Here is a 26,655-nt window from a genome sequence, read left to right as displayed (position 1 = left end):
CTTGATCTTTACGTTTCTACTTCGATACGAAGTAGTATACGACACCACTCCAACTTTGCTCGAAAAACTTTTAAAGAACACAATCTTAGGCGAGCAATGCTTAGCAAAAATTCTCTCTTATTTTTCTAGTACAAAATTGTCCTACTCTATGATGTGTCACACCACGTGACGTGAGTGGACAATTGATTCACACAGCGTTCAAAATATGCATAGGGTGAATCTAAAAGGCACATGTGGCATACAACATGCAACCAATTGATTCTCAGTTCTATTCATTTCTGCCATCCAACGACTTGATCTTTACGTTTCTGCTTCGATACGAAGTAGTATACGACACCACTCCAACTTTGCTCGAAAAACTTTTAAAGAACACAATCTTAGGCGAGCAATGCTTAGCAAAAATTCTCTCTTATTTTTCTAGTACAAAATTGTCCTACTCTATGATGTGTCACACCACGTGACGTGAGTGGATAATTGATTCACACAGCGTTCAAAATATGCATAGGGTGAATCTAAGAGGCACATGTGGCATACAACATGCAACCAATTGATTCACGCTACGTGCATAATATTTTTGTATTAAAAATAAGGAGTTTTAATGAAAAGAGCTTGAGCTAACTTTAATTTAACCAAAAACCAGCATAAATTATTATTTAACTAAAATGGCTTAAAATTTAATCATAAGGACACACCTATTTATATATTAGGCCTTGCAAACATAACAACTTCCTGAATGAATTTAAAGCCCAACCAACAGTAAAAGAAATTTCCTAACTTGCCCCGGACGGAACCCAACCGAGCCGTTATCGTATTCAAATCCAACTGTGATTGAAATTTAAAATTCCATTTGCTTTTTCTTTGCATAGGACAAGGATTGTCTGCCATCCTACTTCCGATGCCCTCCTGTGCTTTCCTGTTTGTGTGGTCACAGTTAATTACTATTCATTTTTGTCTTATTATCTCTATAAAAAAAACAATATAAAATGTTGACTTGACTTAACCGTGACCACACAAAACCGAAGGAAACCGGGGGGGGGGGGAGACAATCCTTGTCCAAAAAACATAACACTAGAAATATTTGTGTTTTCTATTTTAACCCTATCACAGTTGACAAGACATTAATGTCTATCTTCATTTTTACGGCCTCTCTCACATTTTTTGGATTGGGATGTGATATTCACACATCTCATTTTACTTCTCACACACCTTTGATAATTTTTATCTGTTGATCTTCTTCAATTCATCCGATCCAACGATCGAAAATTAAAAAGGTATGTGAGAAATAAAATGGGATATGTGGATATCACATCCCTTCTGGATTTTCTTCTCCAACCCTCTCTTCTCATATTTTGTCACCAATTTATTTATTTTTAAAAATTGTTACCAAATTGGCAACACCGCCCCTCCGCGTTCTCCCTAATCTACAAAACTAGAGTCTTCATCCCCAATTATTAGTCTATTATTATTATTTTAATTATTAATTTATTAGCACTATAAATAGGGCTATAATGATAAGTTCATCTACTTCAAAATACCATATCAGAATTAGTGTGCTACTTTCATGGGCAATGACTTAGTTTGTTTTGAGGATCCTCCTAATTTCATTCAGGACCTTCCCGTCCAAGATATAATGTAACAATTATGAGTTTCAATAATATATCGGTGTTTCTTGAAAAAAAAAATTGTGATGAAATGCATATTGAAATATTTATAGAATCAAAATATGATTAATATAAATTTTATATAAAGTATTTATAGAGTTAGTTTGAGATTGTTGTGGGTTTAAAAAAGTTGCCATCATTATTTTTAAAACTAAACACGAGTATTTCATTGTTTTTTAAACTAAACACTAACTATTTGTGAAACTGAATACATGTACCACATTATTTATGAAACTGAACAATAGTACTATCACTATTTCTTAAATCAAACGCCGACTATTTCTGAAACTGAACATGGGTACTCCATTATGAAATTGAACACGGTATTACAATATTTATAAAACTGGACACGAATACTACACTATTTATAAAACTAAACACTGGTATATCACTATTTCTTAAACCGAATACTGACTATTTCTGAAATTGAACACGAGTGTTACACTATTTCTGAAACTGAACATGAGTGTTACATTACTTCTAAAACTGAACATGGGTGTTACACTATTTATGAAAATGAATACTGGTACTATCACTATTTCTTAAACTAAAAGCTAACTCCTGAACTAAATATGAATACTACACTGTTTCTAAAACAAACAAAGACATGAACAGACACCTAGCTAGCGATTCGAATACAAATTTCCACATACTTCCAAGATGGCTTGGGTAGACTCAATATATAATTAATTACTAATTATAATAGCATCAGCAAAACCTTGTTTATAAGTTGTCATAACACTCATCAAATAAACTCATACTTTTCAACTTGTTTTTCTCAAAAGACTAAATGATAATTAGTTTCAAGTGTGGACCATCTCCATATGGGTTTTGGTTAAAAAGATGTGCTAACTAATTACTAATTACTAATTTGTTAGGATAACCTAAATATTTATAAATAGCTACATGAAAGTCGTACATAAAGTAGGAAATTTGTTGAGAATTAATTCTACACAAGTAATCGGGCAAATCAAACAGAATTGCGAACAGGGGCTGACGCACATTGGGACCAAGATGGTCCTAGGATCACCCGGCGTCTAGGGAAATATAAATGTGAAGGTCATCCGAGAAGACTTCGAATGTTTTGTAGATGTGCCCACCAAGTGTTTGATGTAATGCTGGTATACATATCTCGACAGTTTGCGTCGACAATACCTGACAAATTCTCTCGATATCACTAGTCAGTGACTAAACTAAATTTTGTTTGCCCGTTTCGCATTGCTTTTATCTAAAAACCTTTGACGTTAAACTTTGTGAACCCCAAAAGTTCGAATATTGGATCCGCCACCAATTGCTAATATACTTAATTGATTGTGAAAAGACAATCTTGCTTAGCTACAAAATTTGGTATAAAATTCTACTCAGTAGCCAGGCAAATTAAACAAAATTGCGATACCTAATTGAATGTGATATGAATCCCTAGAGCTATTAATAATTAAATGAAACAAAAATAATAATACATGCGAATTATTATGTACACACAAAATTTGGCATCACGTTAATCAAATTCAAGCACAGTAACCCTAAAAACATATGCATCGAATTAACTGAGCTGCAAATTCGAAATTAGAGATGATCTTCTTCCTCCTCACAAAACCAACATGCAAAAAAGTATACCAAGAAAAGATGGAGGAGTCCGGATCTCACCTCGGAGTGAGGAGTCCGGATCTCACCTCGGAGTTTCATCGGTTTTGGTGGATTCTTCCTTCGCCCGGATTCTGATCCTGGTCCGGCTGCTCGGCGGCTCATGGTTTTGCCTGACAGATTTTTTTGGGACGAAGAGAGAGAAATTGCACGAGTTGGCTTTGGGGATTTTGGCGGGGACTGTGTCGTTAAAATGAAAATTAAAGAAAAAGGTTTGAAAATTTTGAATTTTAACGACAAAATAAAGGGTAAAGTGAATAGTATCAGAATTAACATTTTAGTGTAAAAATGTGATTTTTCGTTAAAGTGAAGAGTACCGTGAATTTTCGTTAAAACTTTGTTAGTTAAATTAGTTTAGGTCTTATATACAGTACACTGTTCCTGTGATTTGACCATAATACCCTTCACATTTAACCTATTTACTGCCGTCTTGTTGGTTAGAGACGGCGTACTCGATGTGTCCTAAAAACTGCATGATTTGATTTCAATCAACAAACTAAAATTCAACAAGATATATTTTGTTCAGTTCTTAAACGTCTCAACTCTTTGTCCTATAAATTTCAAGCCCTTCGTTTCTGCCATCAAACAACTTGATTTTTACAGTTCCGCTTCGATACGAGGCAGCATAGGACGCCACTCCTCGTCCTCACGCTTCAAAACCACGGCGTTCCTTCAGAAATGGAGAAAAACTAAAGAAAATACTTTTTCATCATTATCGATATCAAAACACAGTACCAGATACGCACGCACACACTACTAATTATAATTATTATCTTGAACAAGTTTTCTAACACCGGAATGGCATACAACCTAGCCTTCCACAGTAAGTTATAGCCCTCTGTTATGCGGGCAATCAATTCTTCTTCGGTTTACAACATACAAATCCCGGAGGGAGCTTCTAGAATTAGTAGATATAGTTTGTCATCGTCATTCAAAACTCCAAAGCCGCTTCTCCATGTTCAAGTAGTCACCAGGTGAGGACCAGATCGAGGGAGCACGCATGAGTATGTGACATATTTCACGCTGTCTAACAGCACTACAACGAAAATTCGAGAAAGTGACTTCGGCTTGATCATGCCATCCACGTCAATATCACCAGCCTCTCGAGGATCAACGAGAACAGAGACAACCATGGGAGAAACCGATCTATTACCAGGAAGGGTGTTGTTCTGTTGATTTCCCGTCACATTTTCTTCAGTTACGTTATGACCGGATCCAGGAAGGGGAATTGGGAGACCACGGAGGATCCTTCTATTCCTTCCCCTGTTCAGCTCTGTAGTATTCTGATGGTGTTCAGAAGCATTGGAAACTGAAGATGCAGGTACTATACCTCCTGAAGAGGTAGCAGCTGAGACGTCGAACTGGAACACTTCAGTGCACATTCCAGAGCTCAACATTGGTCCTGCAGAATATTTAAGAAATCAATAACGAAGTTCGCAACGAAGTGTTTGATATGAGCACCAACAAATGAAGTACAATGACAGAAGGAATTAGAACAAACATACTAGGAAACGAGAAAAGACACGGATACAAGGTCATACATAAAAGCATACTGCAGTTTACCTTATAAAATCTTCCAGACCATCTGTAAAAAAACACGCAGTACACACTCCAAGCTATGAAACTACGATATTATTCATTTAATATACTTTACTTAACATTGACCCGAAAAATAAAAACTTTTGCAACTTCAAAATTATTGTTCTGAGACCGACCGTGTGATCTCAAAACCGGGAAAAAAGATCATACGAGAAGATGTGATCCCAATACAAGCACATGTATCGTGAAATATTAAAGAGAAGGAAAACAAAATAGTTGGAGAAAAATGTAATTTTATTATAATCATACCACCATGTAGAATATGAATAATACAACAAATACTTTTTTCTTAAGGAAGATAAAACAAATATTTTAAGTCTTCTTTTGAGGACAAACTGGAACTTGTCAAACTGTCATGCTGGACAACTTCACTTCAAAGCTAAGATGGCCAAAGCAGCCACCCACGACAACTAATCATTCAAATCAAACAGAAAGATTAAATTAATTGACGATATTTTTTAATTTAAAAAATCTAAAAGCTTACGGACCTGAATTTGAATTCAACAACAAAATTTTGAGGCTGTATGGAAAAGGCTACCATGCCTCAAATCTTTTTTTTTTTTTTTTTTTGGGTCAAAACTACACCTCAATCTAATTGACAAGATCCCTTTGTATGACAAAAACCAAAGAAGAAAAAGACATGATGCAAATGAAATTTATTACTAGGTGTCGGCTAGGGAACTTATTACCTATCTGTGACATCTCAATCTGGGCTGTATGTAGTTTTATTCTAGAGCCTTACTGTAGATATGGACCTTACCAGATGATGGCTAGGGAGCGAATCACCTATCTGTAAGATATCAATCTGAGAGTATAAGTAGGCTTGTGTCTGGAGTACTACTAATAATATACACATTGACCTTACTCTATTTTCGACGTCCACATTTTCTAAGATTCAGAATAGAGGCAAGGATGAATAACCTATCAGACATACCTCCAAGTATAGTTAAAGCTCAAATCTAAGTTACTAAATGTTGACCTACAACCCAAACAAGGATACTATTATTGCTCCACAAACCAACTTCTTGAAAAGTAGCTGTAACTGGAAAATGGATCCAGACCTCATCACATATGTACAAATAAAACACTAACCCTGGCTCATAGCAACTTTTTCAAAACAGCCAGGCACAAGATGTAAGCTTACCTATGTTATCGATCATAGCAACTAGCTCATAGCCTCACACACTTTTTATACATATTGCAAACAAAGTCAGCTTTACTAATACAAAATAAAAGGTTCATTTTACGAATTATCAACCCAAAGTAATATTTCCTTGCTAGCATGATTGCAAACTCAGCTACACAACTATTAGCCCTCATCACTGATGAAAAAAAAACCGACTTAACTTCTTGATATAATAAAAATGCACGTCAACTAGTCATGAAAGCAAACCAACCATAAAAGTGTTAGGCATGCACTTAGTGTACACATATAAAGAGGTTAATGTACATGAGAAACCAGATGAAATGTTATTACCTGCAAGACCTTCACGGAACCACTGTTGCAGTTTACCATCAGCTGTAGTTGACTTCATATGATCTTTTGGAACATCAGTTGATCCAGCTGTAAGAGCCTTGTGTGGTCCAGCAGAATTTCTGTATAAGGGAGCATGAATCCCTCTGTTCCCTCCCGGTTTAGGAATAGCTAATGCTGAAACCAAATCTTTAGCCACAGCCAAACCAGGCTCTTTACTATTCTTCCTTTCAAAAGGCCCACGAGAAGCCATAGCTTTCTCACTGGCCAGGACCGAATGTATAATCAAGTTTCCATCAATCTTGACAAGCTTATCATTTCTTGGAACATACAAAGAAGCAACAAGTGGCTCACTACTAGTATTTTGCAGACGAGCAAATTCATCAGAACCCGGTGTAGGTCGTGACCCTTGCTCTTTCGGCCCATTCCTTGTATGATGACCCTTCTCATGACGAATTTTGTTAGAGATATCGAATTTCCCATCAGATATTCCCGAACCTATAATTTCTTCAGATCCGTTAAAATAACCATGAACATTCAAAAGCCTCCCTCTGTTTTGACCATTAAACCTATCACTAACATAAGAAGACCCACCAAAACCTCTGTCCATTACACCACTAAAGTTAACATTCACCATAGGAACAAGCCCACCAAAAAGCAAGATAAAAAACAACAGACCCAGAAAACTAATGCTAGCAACCTTCTTAGTTCTACCCTCACTCTTCTTACTGTCCGACTTTTTGGACTTGGGCGCAGCCGCTGGCTGCTGGGATTTCAATCTAGGAATGGGTACCAAAAGGGACTGGGACCCTTGTGGGTTCACAACATAGGGCGAATATGGCATCCATGGATAAGCCATCGGTGGCATGGGAGGATGCGGGTGCATCCCTAAATGTGATGGCGGTGGCGGAGTGCTCAATTGCTGCTTCAAAGTAGCATTCTCGGCCATAACATAAGAAATCCTATTGTTCAAATCAGCAATAGTTGAATGCATAGCCCTCACCTTGTCCTCAAGCTCCTCTACATAATGCTTTTTCCTCTGCCTAGAAAGCTGAGCACTTTCTCTGTTCCGTATCAATCTCGCCTTCCTCTTCTCGTCCTCGTCATTCGCACTCGCACTCACATTCACAGAGGCGGCATTGTTGTTGTTGTTGTTGTTGTTTTCCGACCTCCGATATTTGGCACTTCGCGACTCGGCGTTGCCTTCGTCGATCTCTTTCTTCCTTTTCACAAGGTAATTTTTCGCCAATTCGTCCTCCACCTTAACCTTCTCATCATCCGAATTGCCCGAATGCGAATTCGAGTCCACCGCCTCGGAAATCCCAGAGCCCTGAGACGACGCAGGCCCACCGGAATTCTCCGAACACTCATTTGACGAGGCCGGACAATTCAGAAACCTGGAAATGTCCAAAGCCCCCTTATCATCGCCGGAAACCGAAATCGCGGAGCTACCCGATTCAGGAGACCCCGAATCCAACGCAGCCGCGCCGGGATCTAAGCCGTCGGGGACGAGGAAGTCCTCGGCCTCCGACGGGAGGTAGAGGTCGTCCAAGTCGTCGAAGGTGAGCTCGAACTCGCAATTTCCATCATCACCGAACCCAAAGCCGAGATCGGACATGAATGGATCGTCGGAGGGCACAGCGGCGGCGGCCATGCCGTTGTCCGATGAGAAAAATTCAGGGTCAAGAGGAGGGATCCCGAGGGACTCCATCTCGGAATTGAATTTGAAATCGGTATGATCCGGATGATTAGTCGAATTGTGGCCGGAGTGCGGTTCCGCCGGCAGTGCCATGTTAGGGTTTTCAGAGAGGTTTCTCTGAAAATTTAGAGAGAGAAATAGAGAGAGAGGTGGGAGACGAGGACGAAGACTAATTCTAAAAATTTAGGACGACGAAGAGTCTTTTGATTTGGCTTAAACCATTTCGGACGAAAAGCGGAAAGATATGAGGGGGTTTTAATTTTTAGAATTAAACCCCAACGACTTTAAGTTTTTATTATTTAATGGAATTTTTCAGATTTGGCTACCAATTTACTTTTCAATATGCATATCAAATTACTTTTCAGATTTCGTTACTAAATTAAAGGGTTTTTTTTTTTAACAAAAGATATTATCTACATTACGAAAAAAGAGTAAAATTAATCTCACAATGGATTAACAATAATGTGGTTTAAATTTGCATTTGACAAGAATTGAATTCTAAAACTTCTTACTTACAAATGAAAAAAAAATCACTAGAAAGGGTATATTATGATTCGCCTCTTTCTCAAGTAGTGTAATATATATTGTTCAGTAATAATATTCATACCATATTTTTATATCACATTTCTATACCACCTTAGGTGACATTTAATATAGACAGTCACATCATTTAAATTAGTCAGATTTTTAAATTTAGTTCATTATTTAATAAACTAATAATTAAAAAAAACTAGTTAATTAAATGATGATTGTGGTATACGAAGAGTCTTTCTTCTTCCTTTTCTTGGGTTTTGCAAATTTTTCAAATGATGTGGATGTCCACATCAATGTCACCTAAGATGGTATAGAAATGTGGAATAAAAACATAGTATGCATAGCATTACTCTATATTATTTCATTTATTATTATTTGGTGAATTTAAGTTATAAATTTTTTGTTTATCTGTTATATAAATTTTAAAATTGGACTCATAACGTGTTTAGCGGGTGTGAGAAAAATATATTCCATATTAAAAGAAAATTAAGATTTTAATCCAAAAAGAGTTGCCACGTGTATCGGGGTGTCGTGTCTGGAAACTTCCCTTTCCTTTTTACTTCGTTGACGCGGGAGGGTCTTTTGATCTTTTGCTTTTAGCTTTTGTTTCTTCAACAGTCTTTTGCCTTGCCTTTTGAGTCAAGCTATTGGATCCATACGTTTGTATATATGGGCTAGTGGTCCATCATCCAATAAAAAGCTTACCAAGTTAAATAACTCTTTATTTTATTTTTTGAGATTTAAAATGTTTAGAACGAGTTCTTGAGTTTGTCCGTTATTAATCTTTTTGATCTTTTAGTAACAAATATTCATTTGCCTATTTTGTTTTTGTCATTTACTTGCAAGTTATTAGTGTAAATATTAATAAAAATACTTATGAGGTGAGTGGGAAGTATATAAAAGGAAACTTTAACGAAAAGTTCATAGTATTGTTCACTTTAATGAAAAACCATATTTTTACACCAAAAAGTCAATCCTGGTACTATTCACTTTACCCTTTATTTTGTCCTTATCGTTAAAACTCAAAGTTTTTAAGATTTTTTCATTAGTTTTCCTTATATAAAATGCATGAACTTAGGCCATCTCCAACCGAAGGGTCTAGAGGGTCAGAAGACTGAAAATAGCTTTAAAACCGTCTCCAACTGAGGGCTAGGCCAAAGGGCTTGTGGGCCTCACCAGGCCTAAACCAGCCAATCAAGCCAGTGGGCTGGCCATCTCCAGCCAGCCTTTTTTTTTTTTTTTTTTTTTTTTTTTTTTTTTTTCCATTTGCCCAGCCCACTTTAGGATTTAGGGTTTAGGATTTTTTTTTTTTTTTAATTTCTAATTTTTTTCCTACACCATTTCTCACATATTTTTCATCATTTCATACTATTTTACCTCATTTTATATCAATTCTTCACATTCCATACTATAGCCCTTTGGCCCTTAGTTGGATATGGTTTTTTTTGTCACATTGCAACATTTGGCCTATGGCCCTCTGACCCCTCGGTTGGAGATAGTAAGAAATATGGTTCTACACTGTTCATTAAAATATTAATTTCTTGGAGGGACAAAGGGCTAAAACGAGCCCTCTGACCCTCCTTCAGTTGGAGATGGCCTTAGGCCTTTCACAAGTGTCTGAAAGTGATTTTAATATTATTATCTTCTTTTGAAGATTATTCTTTTTTTTTTTTTTAGGATTTTAGAAGGTGCATTAGTTTTAAGAGGATAAAGTTTTATAAAGTCCATCAAAGTATGAGGTTGATCATTTTGAGTTTAGAGTTTTAAAATGTTCGTAAAAGTATGAGGTTGATTGTTATGGGTGTAGGATCTTAGGCCATCTCTAATCGAAGGCTGGCCAGAGGGCTCATTTTAGCTCCCTGGCCTTCCAATAAATTAATATTTTAATAAACAGTGCAAAGCCATATTTCTTAAGCCATCTCCAACCGAAGGCTGGGCAGATGGCTTGTTTTAGCCTTCTGACCCTCCAAGATATTAATATTTTAATGAACAGTACATGACCATATTTGTCTTCGTCTCCAACCCCAAAGGGCCATATGGATTGTTTTAGCTCTGTCACAAAAAATCATCTCCAACGGAGAGCCAAACATAATTTATTATTTAAATTTAAAAACTACAACAACTTAAATTTAAAAACTACAACTTATATTTAAAAACTACAGCTTATATTTAAAAACTACAACAATAACTAGCCCAAAAAACAAAACAAAAAATAGAACTTAAATTTAATGAATGGTTTAGATATTTATAGGAAAAAAAATTAGAATTTTTAAGAATTAAAAGAAAAAAAAAAAAAAAAAAAAAAGAATCCAATGGTAACTGGCGTCAGCTAGCTGTTGCATTCGAAAATTTGTTTAAGTATTCTTGTTGGTTATATCGAATAGGAATACTCAGCCCTCTAGCCAACCCCGGGCTGGCTGGATTGGGTCAGCCCTTTGGCCCTTTCAGATTTCGTGGGGCCTACGAGCCCTCTGGCCTAGCCCTCGTTGGAGATGGTTCTCAGACTATTTTTGCTCTAGACCCTTCGGTTGGAGATGACCTTACCATCTCCAACCGAGGGCTATATGGCTCGTTTTAGCCCTGTCACAAAAAATCATCTCCAACCGAGGGCCAAAGGGTCATAGGGCCGAACATAATTTATTATTTAAATTTAAAAACTACAACTACAACAAATTAAATGTAATATAATTAAATATTTAAAATAAATTGTGCAGGGAACATGCTTATGAAAGGAACTACAACTACAACTACACCCATTATGATTATCCCACATCGGCCTTGGGAGATGAATGAGAAAGGAAACACGCTTATAATATGAACATCCCAACTTTGACCAAATCACCTTCATGGCCCAAAAAATCTAAACCCATAATTAAATATGTTTTAGAAAATTTTGGCCCAAAAAACAAAAAACAAAAAAAAAAACTGTAATATTTTTTTTTAATATGACGTCAGCATGTGGCCCTGCCCGGGACTAGCTGGGTTGGGCCAGCCGATTGGCCCTTTGGCCCTTTTTTGTCCAATGGGGCCGACGAGCCCTTTGGCCTACCCTTGGTTGGAGACTGTTTTCGGGCTATTTTCGACCCTCTGGACCCTTCGGTTAGAGATGGCCTAAGAAATATGGCCTGGCATGGTTCATTAAAATATTAATTTCTTGGAGGGCTATAGGCCTAAAACAAGCCATTTGGTCCTCCTTCGGTTGGAGATGGCCTTAGATTGTTCTTTAGGGGACCTTAGAGCTTAGGGTTAAGGGCTTGGGTTTTAGAATTCTTAACAAATATGTCAATAATATAGCATTGATACTCAATACCAATATTGCTGTTCATGTTGTATGCAATCAATATTTTAGTGGATAGGATGTTAGGTTTCTACCCATGAGTCCCGGGTTCAAAACTCCCTTTCTTCTAAATTATTGTATTAGTATATGGCCTTTCTCATATTACCCTTTTCTTTTGGTCAAAATAACACCGAAATAGCCACTTAGTTATACGGTTTAGTGGTATTCCTCTTTATTTGTAAATGAGAGGTTTTAAGTTTGATTCTTACCAAAGGCGAATTTGAACCACATTATAGCTAGCCTATTATGAGGTTTAGCCTACTCACTGGAAGTTCTTGATGAAGTTTGGTTTGCACATAACATTAACAACTGCTTCTCCAGAAGGTGCTTTTACTAACAGAAGAGCCTTTAAGTATTTCCGCTTAATGTAGTTATAAGCACTTTTGGTTGTTCATAAAGCACTTTTAACACTTCAATGCCCAATTTAATTTTTTTGGTTAGGTTTGGGTTGGAGCTTGTTTTCTGCTTAATTATTGCCTCTTTTCGACCCGTATCATTTCTTTCAAATCTTTATGTTCTGTTTGCTTGTCCAGTTTTGGTTGTTCATAAAGCACTTTTAACTTCCTCTTCCTTTTTTTCTTCGTTGAAGCGGGAGGGTCTTTTGATCTTTTGCTTTACCTTTTGTTTCTTCAACAACCTTTTGCTTTGCCTTTTGAGTCAAGCTACTAGATCCATACGTTGGTATATATACGGGGTAGTGGTCCGTCGGAAAGGGATTCACACAATCTACCAATCCGAATATTGGAAATTTAGTCCAACGACCAAAGTTAATATAATTTTTAAAAGAGCCTCATATTTGTAGTCGTTTAATCAAATTTCAAGAGTTCGGATTGGTAAATTTGGTGGAAGGAATCCGGAAATGATCACTTTATGTGGTCCATCATCCAATAAAAAGCTTACTAAGTTAAATAACTCTTTATTTTAATTTTTGAGATTGAACTGGTTCTTGAATTTGTCCGCTGCTAATTATTTTGGTTTTTTAATAAAAAATATTAATTTACCTATTTTATTTTTGTCATTTACTTTCAAGTTATTAGTGTAAATATTCATAAAAATACTTATGAGGTGAGTGAGAAGTAAATGAGGTGCATGAACTTAGGTCCTTTCACAAGGAACTAGATCCCCTCCGGACCCAAATAAACTGAGCCTCCTAAGCAAAGAATCCGGGCCGTTGAAATTTGATCCAACGGCTACAAACAGGGGACCCTTTAAAAGTTATATTAATTATAACCGTTTGATCAAATTTCAATGGTCTGGATCCTTTGATCCTTAGGCTCAGTTTATTTGAATCCGGATGGGATCCGGTTCCCTTTTACAAGTGTCTGAAAAGTGATTTTAAAACTATTATCTTCTTCTGAAGATTATTCTTCTTTTTAGGATTTTAGAAGGTCTATTAGATTTAAGAGGGTAAAGTTTTATAAGGTCCGTCAAAGTATGAGGTTGGTCATTTTGAGTTTAGAATTTTAAAATGTCCGTAAAAGTATGAGGTTGATCGTTATGGGTGTAGGATCTTAGATTGTTCTTAAGAGGACCTTAGAGCTTAGGGTTAAGGGCTTGGATTTAGAATTCTTAACAAATACGTCAATAATATAGCATTGATATTCAATAACAATATCGTTGTTCATGTTGTATGTGATCAATATTTTAGTGGATAGGATGTTAGGTTTCTACCTATGAGTTCTGGGTTTGAAACTCTCAATTTTTTAAATTATTGTAATAGTTTCGATTTCTTTCCCCTCCTCTTATAATAAATAATAATTTAGAAAAAAATCGTTGACATGTTGTCCCATGTATCGTATCGAGTTACTTTCGACACAGTCGCACCGTACATTTATTTTACAATGACAAGCATATGAGCTTCATATAAGGGAACTTCGAACACTACATTGAAATATAATTTAATGATTTAAAAAGAAATTCAGCCATCGTCTGCCACATTATGTAGTTACAAAATATAATTTAAGTAGATTGTCTTTCTTGTGGTACTTTTTGCTTTTGGTCAAAATATCACCAAAATAGTCAATTAGTTATATGGTTTAGTGATATTCCTTTTTATTTGTAAATAAGAGGTTTTAGGTTCAATTCTCGTCAAAGACGAATTTGAACCACATTATTGCAAGCCTATTATAAGGTTTAACCTACTCCTCCACCTCCTTAATGTAGATAAATATCGTTTATTAAAATAAAATATAAAAACCAAAGTATGAAGGAAAAAAAAAAAAAAATCAGATTTGGAGAAGTAATAAGAGCCTGCAAATACATCTCCTCCAAATCTGACGAAGTTAAATTGTTAGTGTTTTGCCTAGTATTAATATACTCCTAAGGTGATTTGCGTGTCACATGGTGCGTTTAGACCGAATTGCTAAGGGAGTTGACCAAAAACAGTAATTTTGTACCTTCTATTACCCGCTTACCTTCACAGCGATTTCTCGCGGCTATAGCGCAAAATTTCGCGATTCTTTGGGATTCTCTTGAAAGGTGCGTAGCGATCCGGCATGCCACCTCCTTCTCTTGATATGCTCTTGATGGCCCTGTTATTAGTGAGCTTCTTCTTAACTTGCTTCTTTCATTGTGCGGTAGCGAACGATGTCGTATTTGTTGGAGGAGTTTGAAGTCTTTCCACTTTCATTTTTTGGGCTCTGTATGACTTGAATTCGGATATTTGCTGGGAGCATTGGTTCTGACGGGTCGAAAGCGGCGTTCCGACCGCGGTGGTGGTAGGAAGCTAGTTCTCAAGTTGTTGGCCTTTGTTTTTGTTTTGGGCTCAAAACTTTATTTTGGGTTTGCTTTGGTGGTCCATATTTTGGTTGTCTGCTTATTGTATTTGGGGCTACTCTTTTGTAATTACGTTAGGTTGGTAATGAGTTTGTAATCTATCACTTAGTATTACGATGTAATGATATTCTTTTTTAATTTTGTAAATACGCATTTCCCGTCAAATTTGAATTTCAACTAGAGACTTAACTATTCCTCCACTTGTGTTGACAAATATAGTTTGTAAAGAAATAAAAAATATAAAAAAAATAAATATAAAAAAGTACTACCAGTAACCTGCCAACAAAAGGCTTTGCAATCAGCGATGATTCTTCTTAAAACAAATTTCAAAAATTGAGCCGGTGATACCCACTCTATCATATCATCCGAAACCATGTCGAATTTCAAAATCCAGCTGCTGATTTTGATTGCTGTTTTTATTGTACCAATCCTAGCTGTATCAGCAAAAGCTGAAGCAGTTACGGCGTTGCTCCGCCGTCTGGACTCCAAACGGTCCTCGGCTTCGGTTCAAGAAGCTGCAGCTAAAGCTGTTCTCGAAAGATTGCTTCCAACCCATGTTCACAGTTTCGACTTCAAGATTGTCTCCCAAGTACTATTCTTTTTCCTTTTTTTGCTCAAAATTCTCACATTTGGATTCTGGGTTTGACTATTTGTGTTATTTTTTTTTGACTGCTTTTTGTTGGAAGCACTTCTGCTCATGAAAGCGCTTTTGTTATAAACATGTAGAAAATTTTATTATAAATACAAGTGCTTCGTGGAAATGCCCTGGAAGTTACATTTTTTTTTTTTTTTGTTCAACTCACTGCAAGTTATTTATGGAGTTTGGTTTTGCACATAACAACTGCTTCTCCAGAAAATGCTTCTACTAACAGAAGCACCTTTAAGTATTTCCGCTCAACGTAGTTAGTTCATAAAGCACTTTTAACACTTCAATTGGGCATTTCAATTTAGGTTTTTTGGTTGAGTTTGGGTTGTAGTTTGTTTTCTGCTTAATTATTGCCTCTTTTCGACCGTTATCATTTCTTTTAAATCTTTATGTTCTGTTTGCTTGTCCAGTTTCATGTTTTAAACTTAACTTCCTTGTGATACTCTGCTTGGTTACTGAGAAAAGGGAGGAAAAGAAAAACAGGAAGTAGGATCCAACATAATCTCAAAGGAATAAATATGTGTATCAGTGTTTGCATTATTCAGTTTCTGAGATCTATATCACTATATGGTTGTATGATATGTTTGCTTGTTGAGAAAACATAGGCAAGTATGAAACTTTAAACTATACCATTCATGATTGAAGTGACTGATACGTGATCGGCCACAAACATTTTTTGCTTTTGCTTTGGCATTCCCTGAAACTATCTCTGGCTTTAGTCAAACATTGATTTCATTGTAATTCATCATGCTAACTGCTTCAAATTCGATATCAGGATGCTTGTGGTGGACACAGTTGCTTTATGCTAAACAATTACAACCTGTCAAGCCGACATGGTCCTGAGATACAGTATGTTGAACTATGTCTTGCCAAATATAGTTACTTTTTTCTTCTTTTCCAGTTTTGAAACAAAAGTTCTGGCATATATTTATGTGCTTGCATGCAAAGTTTCAGCCCATAAAATATAACTAAAGCCTTTAGTATTGTTGCAGAATTTGTAAGAACGAAACTTCTGATCTTAAAAGAATTTAACATTCTAAATCATAGAAATTTGAGGACAGGGAATGATTGGCTACATTATGGAAACTTATTAAGTATTGATTCAGCACTGCTTGAAATTTGTTTGGGATATGTGTTTTAAGTAGCTTATTAAATAAATTTTCATCAAGAGTTAGTCCCAATGAAGAAGGTGTGATATACCAAAACCAGTTACTAATGGGATTAACGTTTTGTGACTAGATGTTTTCATTTTTTTATTCGCACCTGTGATATTCTCAATTGCTTGCTTTGGCAATATGGATATATTGTTTATCTCACAAGTATGCAAGGATAAATTGACCTGAAGAGCTAGATAGCTTAAAACTCAATGATTGTAAGAAATTAAGAAGGAACATCTGCAGTTGTAATTTTATGATTATCACGGTCCTCTTTCAGGGTTAAAGGCACCACAGCAGTTGAAATTGCATCTGGCCTCCACTGGTATTTGAAGTACTGGTGTGGGGCTCATGTTTCCTGGGACAAGACTGGTGGTGCTCAGCTAGCTTCCATCCCAAGTCCAGGATCACTGCCTCGTGTAAGAGATGAAGGGTTAAGGATACAACGACCAGTCCCGTGGAACTATTATCAAAATGTTGTTACATCCAGCTGTAAGTATTGACTCTTTGTATCTGCTTTTGCTTCAATCAGGTTGTCTATACATTGTTGTACTTTGTCTCACTGAGAGTAAAAAAGGCAGCTGAGTGCATGAGGGTCTGCTAATGTGAAGTCTAGTGGGGTGAGACGTAAACAACTGTGCCTGTGTTTTCACAGAGAGGGTTTTATGAATCAAACTCAATGTGTTTGACAGTACAACCATAAGAGAAATAAGAGGATGAAAAGTAAATTAAGAAATGAAGAAAGTATACTTAATTTGCATTAAAAAAAAACTTGTAATGTAATACTTTTACATTAGTTGATATGTTTATCGTGGCAATGGAAAATTGATAAACTGTATGTGATATGACACATTTTTGCAGATTCATTTGTTTGGTGGGATTGGGAGAGATGGCAGAAAGAAATAGACTGGATGGCTCTTCAGGGGATTAACCTGCCTTTAGCATTCACAGGGCAAGAATCAATTTGGCAGAAAGTCTTCATGGTAAATTATAAAAGCTCTTACACATATGAAGGTGTTCATCAAATTCTAAGCTTCTACAGTATATGTCTTGTATATGTTGCTGCTTTTAACATGTATGCATAGCTTGCTTATAGGAACTGGAGTTTCTTAATTAGCACAAGGCTGCCATGCATTAAAAGGAGAACATAAAACCTTGAATGTTCAACATGAGAGAAATACAATTTTCTATTTTCTGATAAACTTTACGATGTATTGCATATATGCTTGTTTGGTCTGTGCTCATGTGTATCACAGTTAGAATACAATTTTACAATTTTACAACTGAATAGTCTCTGGTCTCTTCCTGTCGATGATATTCTTTTGTAATTTTATGTTTATTGAATGCCTTTTGAGTAGCCATATGAATAGGTTTGGATTTCATATATGGCTTAGTTATGAGGCAGATATTGATTCGGCTTTTTGTAGCTGAGGCCTTTTGAGGGGACTCCTTGTCTCTTTCTCATCAATTGTCCTCCAAGCAGTCTCACACATTCTCTAACTAACCATTTTCCCTCCCTTCTTCTTTCTTATTTTTTTGATTTTTTTTAAATCATTGCCCGTCAAATAACCAGAAGGCGAAAACAAATCCCACACCATTTGGTTCAAACTGGAGCACACAATGTTTGAAAGCTATTTGAGGGTGATGAACTCCATTTTTCATCCTTGGTTCATCTTTCAAAAATCAAAACTCTGCTTCGAATATTTCACTGCATTTAATTATTTTAATTTTAAAACTGAAGCGAACTCCCAATACAAATAAACGTTCCTGTTTCTAAGTTTCTAAACTTTGCCCTTGGATATTATTATTTTATTTCCCATCTGGCTGACACTTCTGCTGCTGCAACTTAGTTTCTTACCAGAGATGATTTTATTTTGTCATTGGAGCTTACAGTCAGGTCAATTTTCTATTTGTCATTCCAGTTCTAAATTCTAATATAGAGAAAACAAAAAGGACACTACAAGAAAATCTTGTTTCATTCTAGAAGTCAGCGTGACTGATACGCTACATAATGGAAAATGAATAATTATGATATTTCAGACTTAGATTTATATTCTGTTAACGTTTTTGCCTTATCTAAAGTCTAGGCAATGCACATTTGCTAAGTACGTAAGCATAGTATTGGTGCCTGCATCATTCTTCTCATCAGACTTGACTAGAATATTCTTATTGTAGGATTTCAATATTAGTAAGGAAGATTTGAATGATTTCTTTGGTGGACCTGCCTTCCTTGCATGGGCTCGCATGGGAAACTTACATGCGTAAGTGGAGGTGATACAAGATTTTATTACCCTGTGCACAGGTCTTCTAAAACACAATAAGTCAACTGAAGAGGCTATACTTGATGTTTTTTGTGCACTTGATCACGTGCTTTTGCTGTAAAGAAACTGACAGTAGTCTTGTAACAGGTGGGGTGGGCCTTTATCACAGAATTGGTTAGATCAGCAGTTGGTTTTGCAGAAACAGATATTATCTAGGATGTTAGAGCTAGGCATGACTCCAGGTGATTGCCAGTTTTTTTTACTGCAAAATTAGAAAATTACCGAGATAATTTTTTGTCAAATGATGCTCCACCAATACTAGTGATACTCTTTTTTACACATATCTTCTAAACATGTATTATGTTTCAAGGGGTTATATAGTGACATAGTACAATGTCACTTGGATGATGTGGCTACTCATGTGTGATCTCTTCTTTGCTTCAGTGCTGCCATCATTCTCTGGAAATGTTCCAGCGACTTTGAAGAAGGTGTATCCTTCAGCAAATATAACCAGACTTGGAGAGTGGTATGTGATCTTTTATTTTACCATAAGTTTGTCACTATATATAGCTCCCATGTGACGTAGCTTTATGTGACCTAGACGGTCACTGAATTTCTACGGCTGAATTACATTAAATCACTTTTGAACAAAAAATGTAAAGTAACCGCATTAGATTTACCACCCTCATTTTGACTTCCATGTTTGCAGTTGGAAAAGTGTCCCTTTCTGGATGTACAATATGTTGGAAATAGATGTGCTATATTTTTTTCTGAGATTTTCCATATTTGTTGTTATGATTAGGAACACTGTTGATGGTGATCCTCGTTGGTGCTGTACATATCTTCTTGATCCTTCTGATCCTTTATTTGTTGAACTTGGGATGGCTTTTGTTAGGCGACAAGTTGAAGGTTTGCTTCATGTCTCTTAGTTATTACTTCAACTTGCTACAATCGTCCATTTGTGCATAGATAGTGACCATGGATGATTTAACTGACAAGAACCTAACCATGATGTCTCCAGTTTCTTGTCATATTTTCTGGTTGTTTGACTAATTTTCATGGCTTACATTTTGTACAGAATATGGGGATGTGACTGACATCTATAACTGGTAACTTCTCACACTTATTCTTTCATGGTATAGTACGTTATTAAATCATGTTCTTTTCCAACTCAAACTACTTTTATATTTTTCTGTTGCAACTACTTTTATATTCTTAGTAATTCCCCTTTGGGCACCCCTTGGTGGTTAAGGGTTATGCATCTACGGTCAACCATTCAGACCTGTCTTAGGCAGGCCGTTTCTGTCGTCTTTGAACTTTATTAACTAGTTGAAACAGAACTCTTCTCTTACATCTTTCCCGACAACTGCAAGATATTCCTTGCATGTTATAGATTTCTTAATTTTGCCTACTAAGTTTATTTATGTAAATAATGCTGTATTTAATGCAGTGATACCTTCAATGAAAATACTCCACCTACAAATGATACAGCATATATCTCATCACTTGGAGCTGCTGTGTATAAAGCAATGTCTAAAGGTGATAAGGATGCTGTTTGGTTAATGCAAGTATGCTCCTAAGTTCTTCAAACCACTCCTTCCCCTCTCAATCTATTTCAATTTAATTTTTATGATATATTCAAGTATTTAATAGTTTCTGCCCTCAACACTCATGACTTAAATATACTGAATCTTAAATGGAAGGACCTTAAGGATTTCAGTGATTTACGAAGTTTGCAATGAGTGGTACTCATCATGTCGATCAGTTTCCCTGTCAATTTGCTATACATTGTATAATGAACACAATTAATCGCTACTCAAAATGCTTTTAGGGGGGGAATGGGGTCAGCCATATGACACCCTTTCTATGAATTCATTTTTATCTACTAATCTATAATTAAGGAAATACTTTGCATCAATAGTTACCAACCCTCGAAAATTTGCATTGAGACATAATACAAATCATTAACCACAGCTATAGTTCAAAAGCAAGCAGCATATCGGTGTTATCTCCAATTGTTAATATGTATATATATTTATGGTATGATTTTACTTTTTAAGTTTTTAACCCTGCATGGCAGTACACTATGTGTCTTAATAAATAAACCAAAGTATCATCTGGCTCATATCATGATCAGTTGGAAATACACAAGGGTGTTTCTATTGGTTTTTAGGGTATCACATGCGACCAATTTATTTGTTATGGACCTTGACAATGCTAAGTTCGATAAATGTGGGAATTGAGTTGCTTGTATATGAGCAATTTGACTCAGTTATTCATATAATTACTCCTGACTGAAAGTTTTATCATTTTGCAGGGTTGGCTCTTCTACTCGGACTCTGCTTTTTGGAAACCACCTCAAATGAAAGTACGCATTTAGTTTGTAGATAATGATACAAATCTTAGCGTGCTATAAACATTGAATAATTCCTGTTGTTTATTGGAGCAGAAGGTAGCCTTGCTCATATGAAATATGCAGGGCTAAAAAATTTAATATTTGATGTGTGTGTGTGTGAATGTGAAAGGGATTTCTTCATAAATTAGTTGTGATTCCCGGAATCCTGGTACAGCTTTTGGAATAAGTTGATTAGCAACTAATAACCATAGAATGGAAAACTTAAGCATTTTGGTAAACGCTGTAATAAGGTGAAAAAATCAGAACTAATTGCATCCAGAACACCTGGAGGCAGTTGAACAGAAAGACATCAGATCCAGCCATGTGCATGAAAAGTATATGGCAGTGCCATTGAAGTAGGGCTTTTGGTGGAAGATAATAGAGGAACAAGCTCCATCCTTCACCGTCAGGGTTCTGTAATCATACAACAACAACAACAAAGCCTTAGCCCACTAAGTGGGGTCGGCTATATGAATCCTAGAACGCCATTGTGCAATATTCAGTGGCTTGAAAAGTCATGTTTTCACTTTAAACTTATCATTTGTTAGTCTTATTCTTTAACAACTTAAATATATGTGCAGGCTCTTCTACATTCTGTTCCGTTTGGAAAAATGATAGTTCTTGATCTATTTGCGGATGTCAAACCAATATGGAAAACATCATCTCAATTTTATGGCACTCCTTATATTTGGTAATTAGCTCTTGAATTTGTTAACTTTTAGTTAATCTTGACTTCTTGAGTGAGAAGCTTAATCTTCAAGATACGCCTCTATTGATTTGTTAGTATTTACATTAAGTTTCAACACCTGTGATCAAAATGTTTTTTTTACTTGGCCAACTGTTTATCTACGTCAGGTGTCTCTTGCACAATTTTGGTGGAAACATTGAAATGTATGGCATATTGGATGCAATTTCTTCAGGTCCAGTTGACGCCCGAACTAGTGAAAATTCTACTATGGTATGCCAGATACCTTGCATGCATGTCTTATTACTGTAAAAGACTTATGTTTTTATGTTAGTCTATACTTTCTCATGTTCAAACAAAAGTGCCAATATCTTGCCATCACACTACAAAACGATATTCTGTGACCAATATTTATTTAGTTATTTATAAAATAACACTGGGAAATAGAAGTATATTTGATAATTTTATGTAATAAAAAATTACTTTTTTTAGGCACACTTAAAGTAACTTTTCGTTATTATGATAGGTTGGAGTTGGCATGTGCATGGAAGGTATTGAGCACAATCCAGTTGTTTATGAATTGACGTCTGAAATGGCATTTCGCAGTGAAAAGGTTCAAGTTCAGGTATTTATGAATTTTTAAATGTTTTGCAATAATTGGAATAGTTAGGGATGCTGTTAGTTCCTTTTTAAGTGTGTAAATATTTGTTTCTGTATTCTAATAAGAATAAATAGTTTATACATTGGTTATTTGCAACTATGACGTGGAGTCGTGGACATAGGTGAGCATGAGTAGTTACCGTGTGGACATCTAACAAGTGTTAAGGATTTATTCTCAAATATTCTGAACATCAATGTAAGTGTAACAAAGTTGATGCAGTTCCGCACATGGGAAAGTACCAAACTTTAGGCTTTAAACAAAAGAGATTTAGTACGATAAGTCTTGCTTCACTATGGTACTTACGGTACAGTATAAGCCCAATGCATGGCTGTGTGGAGATTTTATAATTTACTTTCAACAGTAAATGATTTTATTGGTCAACAATAGTTAAGCAAGTGATGTTTCAGTCTTTTTATTTAAGTTTTTGCCATATGTTGTGGTCTAGATAATTTCTATTATGTATTGATCCAAGAGATGCTCTGATCTTCCAAAACTTTACTATTATGTGTGATTGAGTGAAGGGATGCTCTGATCATTTAAAACACTTCAAGCTCTTTTGGGAAACCTCGCATTATTTACTTATAAGGAATGAAACAACTTTAATTTGGTTTTGGATCATGATACAGATATGTCAAAGTTTCATTATCTTCAATGGTTGTTGATATGATTACACCATTAACACATACGATTGTCAAGCATCACAAAATGGAAGCTCTAAACGTAGATGTTTGGAAGATGTGAATGCAGTTGCTTCTCAAAGAACAGGGTCTTTTTTTTTTTTTTTCATTCTACAAATAGCTGTTAAAGATGATAGACTTAACTCACTTGAAGTAATTAAGATGAGTACAGAAACAGATTTTGTGTTGATTGTTGGTTGCTGACAATAATTTATGTACGCATGCGCTCTTTGCAGGATTGGCTAAAGATCTATTCCCGGAGACGCTATGGTAATGCAGTTCCTCAAGTTGAGGCAGCTTGGGACATCCTTCACCAGACAATTTACAACTGTACAGATGGGATTGCTGTACGTATCTCAATAAACTCCATTGATCCAATGCGTATGACTTTTTATTTCTTCAAAAACATAATTTTGGAATGATCATCAAACTATGAAGGGCATCATACATCACTGTGCTTCCTTATGCGAATGGTTATCTCAAGTCATTTGATGCATCTATGACATTATCCAGACTGAAAAAGGGGAAAAAGCATAACCATGCTTTATCAGTTAGTGGTATTGTTATCGGATGGACACTTTTTGATTCATCTATGGCTTTGATTATGTTTCATGTATTTCATTTGAATAGTTTTTGACGAGGCAAGATGTGATGTTTCCATAATCGATAAATTTTAACTACAATGCATTACTTATGTTAGTAACTTAGGCGTGATAGGTGGATGTAAATAAAATTTGATTCCTGTAGTTAATGATTTGTGTCTTTTCACCGTACCACGAATGATATGGATATTTAACTTGTCGCAGGACCATAACACAGATTTCATAGTCAAACTCCCTGACTGGGATCCATCACCAAATCACATATCAAACATTTCAAAACAAAACCAGATGCAATCATCCATCCTGCTCGATAAAAAGAGAAGAGTTTTGCTCCAAAAAACCAGCTCTAATTTGCCTCAGGCACATTTGTGGTATTCTACTCAAGAGGTGGTCAATGCTTTACGACTATTCCTTGACACTGGAAATGAATTCTCTGGAAGCCTGACATATAGGTAAAGGAAAAACCGCTTTCTTGTGTTATGAAATCTGAGATATATGATCCGACCTGTATTCACATGATAAATATAATTCTCCTGAATGAATCACTTGCTCCCTGCAGAGTATTTGTCTAGATTTTGTTTTCCTTGGTGTCATAGCATGCATAGTAACCACTCTTTAAGTTCACTTTCCTTCCAGAGGTTGTTAAATACAAGTTCTTTATCTGCTAGTTTCTTGACAAAGGAACTCAGCTGAATAAAACGCCTTAGACACAAAAATGGATCACGATAGGATTTTACGGTTATCTTCAAACATCCAGTTACTTCCAGTAAGCCGATTGTAGGAAAAGGGAAATAAAACATTTGATCATTCCTAATTATTCTTGGCACCGTGACAGATATGACTTGGTTGATTTGACACGGCAAGTACTTTCAAAGCTAGCGAATCAAGTATATCTGGATGCAGTGACAGCTTATCGGAGGAGGGATGTAAAAGCTTATAGTCACCATAGTCAAAAGTTTGTTCAACTCATAATGGATATTGATGAACTGCTCGCTTCTGATGATAATTTTTTACTTGGAACCTGGCTTGAAAGTGCAAAAAATCTGGCAGCTAATCCTACGGAAATGCAGCAGGTGAGAGCAAATATTTCCCTCTTTGGCCTATTTGCTTTTAGCTTTGAGAATTTTCTTGGGGATAACATTGCACAGTTAGTTTAGACATATCAGCATGACGCAACACCTTAGTTCGATTATTGGGGTTAGCTAAGCCACACATTTTTCCATTTCCTGATCTTAATTTATACATTATAGGCTTATGTTCTCTGTGCATCCAAGGGAAAAGAGCCATCTTGTCTTTTCTCCTGGGTTTTCTGCACTGTATTACCCTGCTAAACATCAGGAGTTCAGCCCAAATTTCACCTTACGAAATGTTATAAACTTTATTTTTTCAGTACGAGTGGAATGCAAGGACGCAGGTGACAATGTGGTTTGATAACACAAAAACCAACCAGAGCAGGCTTCATGATTATGGTAATCCTAACTTCGACCTCACTTAATGTAACTCAAGCATTGTCGCTTATTTTTCTTTGTAACATTGAAATTCTTCTTGTCATCAGCAAATAAGTTCTGGAGTGGGCTATTGAAAAGCTACTATCTACCTCGCGCTTCAACCTACTTTGGTCTTTTGTCGAAAAGCTTGAGAGACAATGAGGACTTCAAGTTGGAGGAATGGAGAAGAGAATGGATAGCGTTTTCAAACAATTGGCAAGCAGGTACCGAACTTTACCGGGTGAAGGCAAAAGGAGATGCTCTTGCTATTTCTAAAGCATTGTATGAAAAATATTTCGTTCGAGCAAAATAGGTTCTTATTGTTAGAAAAGAGAGAAGTGATTGTGTTGTAAAGTAGCAAAACATGTGCTAGGTCCATTCCTTACTCATAAGAGCCCTTTGCATGTTGCATGACAATAACTTAGGGTCATTGTTGTATCTCGAGCAATGATGTAACAGAAGTAGGGGTGCAACTTGGATAAGATTAATCGATTTGGACTGGTTTCGAGCCAAAATATTCTAAAATATTCTGTCTGTTTCAAATCCAAAACCGAAATTCGAAATCCCAAAAAAAAAAAAAAAAAAAAAAAAAAAGGGGATAAGAATGAGAATGTATTTAATAATTCGAATCTGATCAGAAATTTCGAAATTTGTATAATTCTGTTACACTGAAATCTGTTCTAAAATTCCCGCTTAGGTGCTGGGTAATTAGCTACCGTTCTCGATTAATCCCCAGGCGTTTAAAAATTAAGAAAGGGCGGCTAGGCGTTGACCTAGCCTGACTAGACCCATCTAGGCACCCGCTCTTCGATATAAATTAGATATATTTATTTTGCATTTTTTTAATAAATTGTAAGAAATTTGTTGAATATTTAGATGAAAACATATAATCATATGCTTGTTTCCCATGTTTTCATTATGTGATTTATTTTAACGGAAGTTCTAACAGAGTTGATGAAAGGGACTATAGCTGCACGTTTTGATAAGTTAAGGGACTAATGATCACAAATTTTTATTTGAGAAATCATAGCTATTAGTAATTAAATGAACAAAAAAAATATACCTATTTTGAGCATAGCAAGAGAATTTTTATGAGCAAAAAAAAAAATTGGGCATCATCGAGTACCCTACATAAATTAAAGCACCGTAACCCTAAAAACATATGCAGCTTACCAACGGAGCCCAATTAGTTAAGCTGCAAATTCGAAATCAGAGATAATCTTCTTCCTCCTCACAAACCCTAAAAACAAAACAAACGTGCAAGAAAGCATACCAAGATCTAGAGAGGATTGTCCGGATCTCACCTAGGAGCTTCGTCGTTTAACCATAACACCCCTCACATTTAACCGATTTTGTGGTGTCAA

The 26,655-nt window shown here is 36.0% G+C and overlaps 2 protein-coding genes and 2 non-coding genes across 6 annotated transcripts; 3 read left to right on the top strand and 1 right to left on the bottom strand.

Annotated features, from left to right (window-relative positions):
• Positions 1-3,995: 3,995 nt before the first annotated feature.
• Positions 3,996-8,357, bottom strand: LOC137734791 (bZIP transcription factor 17). Its single transcript, XM_068474074.2, has 2 exons — positions 6,382-8,357; positions 3,996-4,707 (listed from the first exon to the last, which is right to left on the bottom strand). The coding sequence occupies exons 1-2, from the start codon at positions 8,168-8,170 to the stop codon at positions 4,265-4,267; spliced, it is 2,232 nt and encodes a 743-aa protein (XP_068330175.2). The 5' UTR covers positions 8,171-8,357; the 3' UTR covers positions 3,996-4,264.
• Positions 8,358-14,931: 6,574 nt separating this feature from the next.
• CYL1 (alpha-N-acetylglucosaminidase family / NAGLU family) lies at positions 14,932-25,816 on the top strand. 3 transcript variants are annotated; one of them, XM_068474196.2, is made up of 19 exons: positions 14,932-15,312; positions 16,145-16,218; positions 16,804-17,015; positions 17,385-17,506; positions 18,699-18,784; positions 18,932-19,026; positions 19,229-19,310; positions 19,587-19,693; positions 19,863-19,893; positions 20,235-20,352; positions 21,102-21,152; positions 21,761-21,870; positions 22,035-22,137; positions 22,391-22,489; positions 23,439-23,549; positions 24,009-24,256; positions 24,640-24,877; positions 25,195-25,273; positions 25,360-25,816. In XM_068474196.2, exons 1-19 carry the CDS (start codon positions 15,097-15,099, stop codon positions 25,602-25,604), a joined length of 2,427 nt encoding a protein of 808 aa, XP_068330297.2. In that variant the 5' UTR covers positions 14,932-15,096; the 3' UTR covers positions 25,605-25,816. The 3 variants fall into 3 exon arrangements, with proteins under 3 accessions (XP_068330297.2, XP_088553429.1, XP_088553428.1); XM_088697302.1 differs by lacking the exon at positions 14,932-15,312 and adding an exon at positions 15,491-15,625; XM_088697303.1 differs by lacking the exons at positions 24,640-24,877; positions 25,195-25,273; positions 25,360-25,816 and having other exon boundaries at positions 14,983-15,312; positions 24,009-24,260.
• Positions 17,907-18,018, top strand: LOC137735832 (small nucleolar RNA U19). The gene has a single exon (XR_011068734.1). It is a non-coding gene; the product is annotated as a small nucleolar RNA U19 (small nucleolar RNA).
• Positions 18,077-18,229, top strand: LOC137735836 (small nucleolar RNA snoR138). The gene has a single exon (XR_011068738.2). It is a non-coding gene; the product is annotated as a small nucleolar RNA snoR138 (small nucleolar RNA).
• Positions 25,817-26,655: the final 839 nt, after the last annotated feature.

Source organism: Pyrus communis, chromosome 7 (genome assembly GCF_041283825.1).
Source record: "Pyrus communis isolate YQ-2024b chromosome 7, ASM4128382v1, whole genome shotgun sequence".
Classification (NCBI taxonomy): Eukaryota; Viridiplantae; Streptophyta; class Magnoliopsida; order Rosales; family Rosaceae; genus Pyrus; species Pyrus communis.
Note: the sequence above shows the minus strand (reverse complement) of the source record. Positions and strands in the feature narration are given on the sequence as shown.